This window comes from Lolium perenne, chromosome 4 (genome assembly GCF_019359855.2).
Source record: "Lolium perenne isolate Kyuss_39 chromosome 4, Kyuss_2.0, whole genome shotgun sequence".
NCBI lineage: Eukaryota > Viridiplantae > Streptophyta > Magnoliopsida > Poales > Poaceae > Lolium > Lolium perenne.
Window position 1 is genome coordinate 30,980,440 of NC_067247.2, and position 3,402 is coordinate 30,983,841.

The 3,402-nt window shown below is 53.5% G+C and overlaps 1 protein-coding gene across 1 annotated transcript; it reads left to right on the top strand.

The window, feature by feature from the left end:
- Nucleotides 1–2,214: 2,214 nt before the first annotated feature.
- Nucleotides 2,215–3,063, top strand: LOC127292076 (uncharacterized). Its single transcript, XM_051321425.2, has 2 exons — nucleotides 2,215–2,432; nucleotides 2,518–3,063. Exons 1-2 carry the CDS (start codon nucleotides 2,309–2,311, stop codon nucleotides 2,781–2,783), a joined length of 390 nt encoding a protein of 129 aa, XP_051177385.1. The 5' UTR covers nucleotides 2,215–2,308; the 3' UTR covers nucleotides 2,784–3,063.
- Nucleotides 3,064–3,402: the final 339 nt, after the last annotated feature.

Consider the following 3,402-nt stretch of genomic DNA (forward strand, 5'->3'; position numbering starts at 1 on the left):
GTTACCTAGTCCTTATGACCATGAGATCATGTAAATCACTTATACCGGAAAGGTACTTTGATTACATCAAACACCACTGCGTAAATGGGTGGTTATAAAGGTGGGATTAAGTATCCGGAAAGTATGAGTTGAGGCATATGGATCAACAGTGGGATTTGTCCATCCCGATGACGGATAGATATACTCAGGGCCCTCTCGGTGGAATGTCGTCTAATGTCTTGCAAGCATATGAATAAGTTCATAAGAGACCACATACCACGGTACGAGTAAAGAGTACTTGTCAGGAGACGAGGTTGAACAAGGTATAGAGTGATACCGAAGATCAAACCTCGGACAAGTAAAATATCGCGTGACAAAGGGAATTGGTATCGTATGTGAATGGTTCATTCGATCACTAAAGTCATCGTTGAATATGTGGGAGTCATTATGGATCTCCAGATCCCGCTATTGGTTATTGGTCGGAGTGAGTACTCAACCATGTCCGCATAGTTCGCGAACCGTAGGGTGACACACTTAAGGTTTGATGTTGAAATGGTAGAACTTGAATATGGAATGGAGTTCGAATATTTGTTCGGAGTCCCGGATGAGATCCCGGACATCACGAGGAGTTCCGGAATGGTCCGGAGAATAAGATTCATATATAGGAAGTCATATTCCAAGTTTGGAAATGATCCAGTGCATTTATGGCAGGTTCTAGAAGGTTCTAGAAAAGTCCGGAAGAAATCACCATGGAAAGTAGAGTCCCGGAGGGACTCCACCTTGCATGGCCAGCCAACCCTAAGGGGGAGGAGTCCAAGGTGGACTCCCCTAGGGTGGCCGGCCAACCCACCTCAAGGAAAGGTGGGAGTCCCACCTTGGGTAGGACTCCCTCCTTGAGTAGGTTTCCCACATATGGGAGGTTTTAGTGTTGGGGTCTTATTCGAAGACTTGGACTAGAACTCTTGGGGCTTCCACCTATATAATGAGGGGCATAGGAGAGGGGGCTGACCACTTCAAGCCTCAGCCTTGGCCGCACCCCATAGAGGGCCGGCGCCCAACCCCCCTCTCTCCCCAAACCCTAGCGGTCTCTCTCCTCCACCACATCCCGCACGCTTAAGCGAAGCTCCGCCGGATTTCTCCACCACCACCGACACCACGCCGTCGTGCTGTCGGATTCAAGAGGAGCTACTACTTCCGCTGCCCGCTGGAACGGGGAGGTGGACGTCGTCTTCATCAACAACCGAACGTGTGACCGAGTACGGAGGTGCTGCCCGTTCGTGGTGCCGGAAGCGATCGTGATCAAGATCTTCTACGCGCTTTTGCAAGCGGCAAGTGAACGTCTACCGCAGCAACAAGAGCCTCCTCTTGTAGGCTTTGGAATCTCTTCAAGGGTGAGACTCGATAAACCCCTCGTTGCTACCGTCTTCTAGATTGCATCTTGGCTTGGATTGCGTGTTCGCGGTAGGAAATTTTTTGTTTTCTATGCAACGTTATCCTACAAGACCCACACAACCAGCGGCGGCAACGACGCGCCAGGCGCCGCCCCACCAGCGGCCGGACGGAGAAGCTCCGCACTGGCCAGACGCCCCCGTGCCAGCCAGGATCCACCGCGCCGCCGTGCGGTCGCGGCCCGCCCGACGGGCCCGCCCGATGCGCGGGAAAGGGCGACCAGAGGCGCGCTCAAGGTGCCGCCGTCGCAGCCACCAGGATGGCCACCCTACACGGCCGAAGGAGCTGCTGCCGAAGCCCACCCCGCCAGACTTCGCCACCGCCAGATCGGGAGCCGCCCCGTCGGACCGTCTCGCGAGCGGGGAAGAGAGCGTCCACCGCTGCTGGCACCACGCGGGCTTTTGCCCGGCGGCTCACGCCGGCGGCGACGGCGGGGGAAAGGACGGAGGGGGGGGGGGGCGTCTGGAGTCGTATGGGTGTTTCCTCTCTCAATTAGAGTACTCTTGCTAGAGATGTGGTTTCTCACCGTGGTGTACAGCGCCTTTGATCATAACCCCCTTTTGTGTCGCTGACATGTGGGGTAAAGACGCGCCAACTGGGGGTTATCATCAATTTTACCCAGTACAAAGGGTCTCGCCAGTTCCAAAAAAAAAAAAGTACAAAGGGTCTCGCACCAAAGTTATCCGATCCTTGTCTGAATTCTGATCCGTCGTCGTCTCAGTGGGCAGGCGCACGCAGAGCTTTCCTTCTCCCTGTCCGGGACCCCTTCTTCTATAAGAACTGAAGACTTATTCCATTAGCCGCGTTCAGATTGAGATAGAAAGAGCTACAGGCCAGGCGAAGAAGACAGACTCGTGCAAGCGTAACAAATCGAAGGGAGATGGGGAGAGGAAGAAGCCCGGCGCCGTTGTTGGTAATCTTCGCCGTTCTACTCGCAGCTCTTCCTCACCTCGCCGAATCCGACAGCAGGCACCACCACCACCACTCCCATGTCCAAAACAGAGGTACGTGTAATCGATATCTTCTTGCTTCCTAGTTATGCTACATCCTAACTCGTGACTGATTGGGGATGAAATCTGTTGGTTGCAGGGCACGGCGGAGGAGACGGAGATGATGAGCAGGTGTCGCCGACCAAGGAGGCGAAGAGGGAGTGGCCGTGCTGCGACAACTGCGGCGGGTGCACCAAGTCGATCCCGCCGCAGTGCCAGTGCATGGACGCCGCGCCCAGCGGTTGCCACCCGGCGTGCCGGCAGTGCGTCAGGTCCGCCCTCAGCGTCGACCCGCCCGTCTACCAATGCATGGACCGCATCAAAAACTTCTGCCAGCGGCGCTGCAACGCCGTCGCCGCCCACTGACCCGATACCCAACCAACCGGCCAACTGACCCAACGCCCACCTACGGCCACCGGCGACGAATCTTCAGCATATGCCGCGCCTTCTTGTCTCGGTTCACTGACTTCGTCTAGTACTCTACTTCCAAGCTAAAGAAAAGGGTTGGCTTGTGCAAATTGATCAGCGCTTCAAAGTTGATTGACAAGATTGTGCCGTCAGATAAGTCTCGTGAGTTTTCGTGGGCGAAAATGTTTTGCTCTACTACTACCTGACAGAAATTCAATATTCAGTCTGAATTTGTTGACATGCTTTTCCGGGATTAGGTAACCTCACCTTTCACTTGTTGGGTGTAGAGCGGTAGGGGAACTGAGCGCCAAAAATATTATAGCTATTGTCGTGTACGATAAGGTCACGTGGAGAGCTAGCGATCCGCATTTCGATAGGATATGCGTGACTTATCATATACAACACCTCATTAGCAATGATATGGTATCAACGGCTTGCCTCGGAACAATGATATATGTGCATAGAATTTTCAAAAAAAAAAAAAAAAACGACATATGCAGGGTCTCGATAAGGCCACTTTGCACAAAGTTTTGCCGCATACATGTAGAAAGAAAAGTACCGGTACTATCGCGGAATG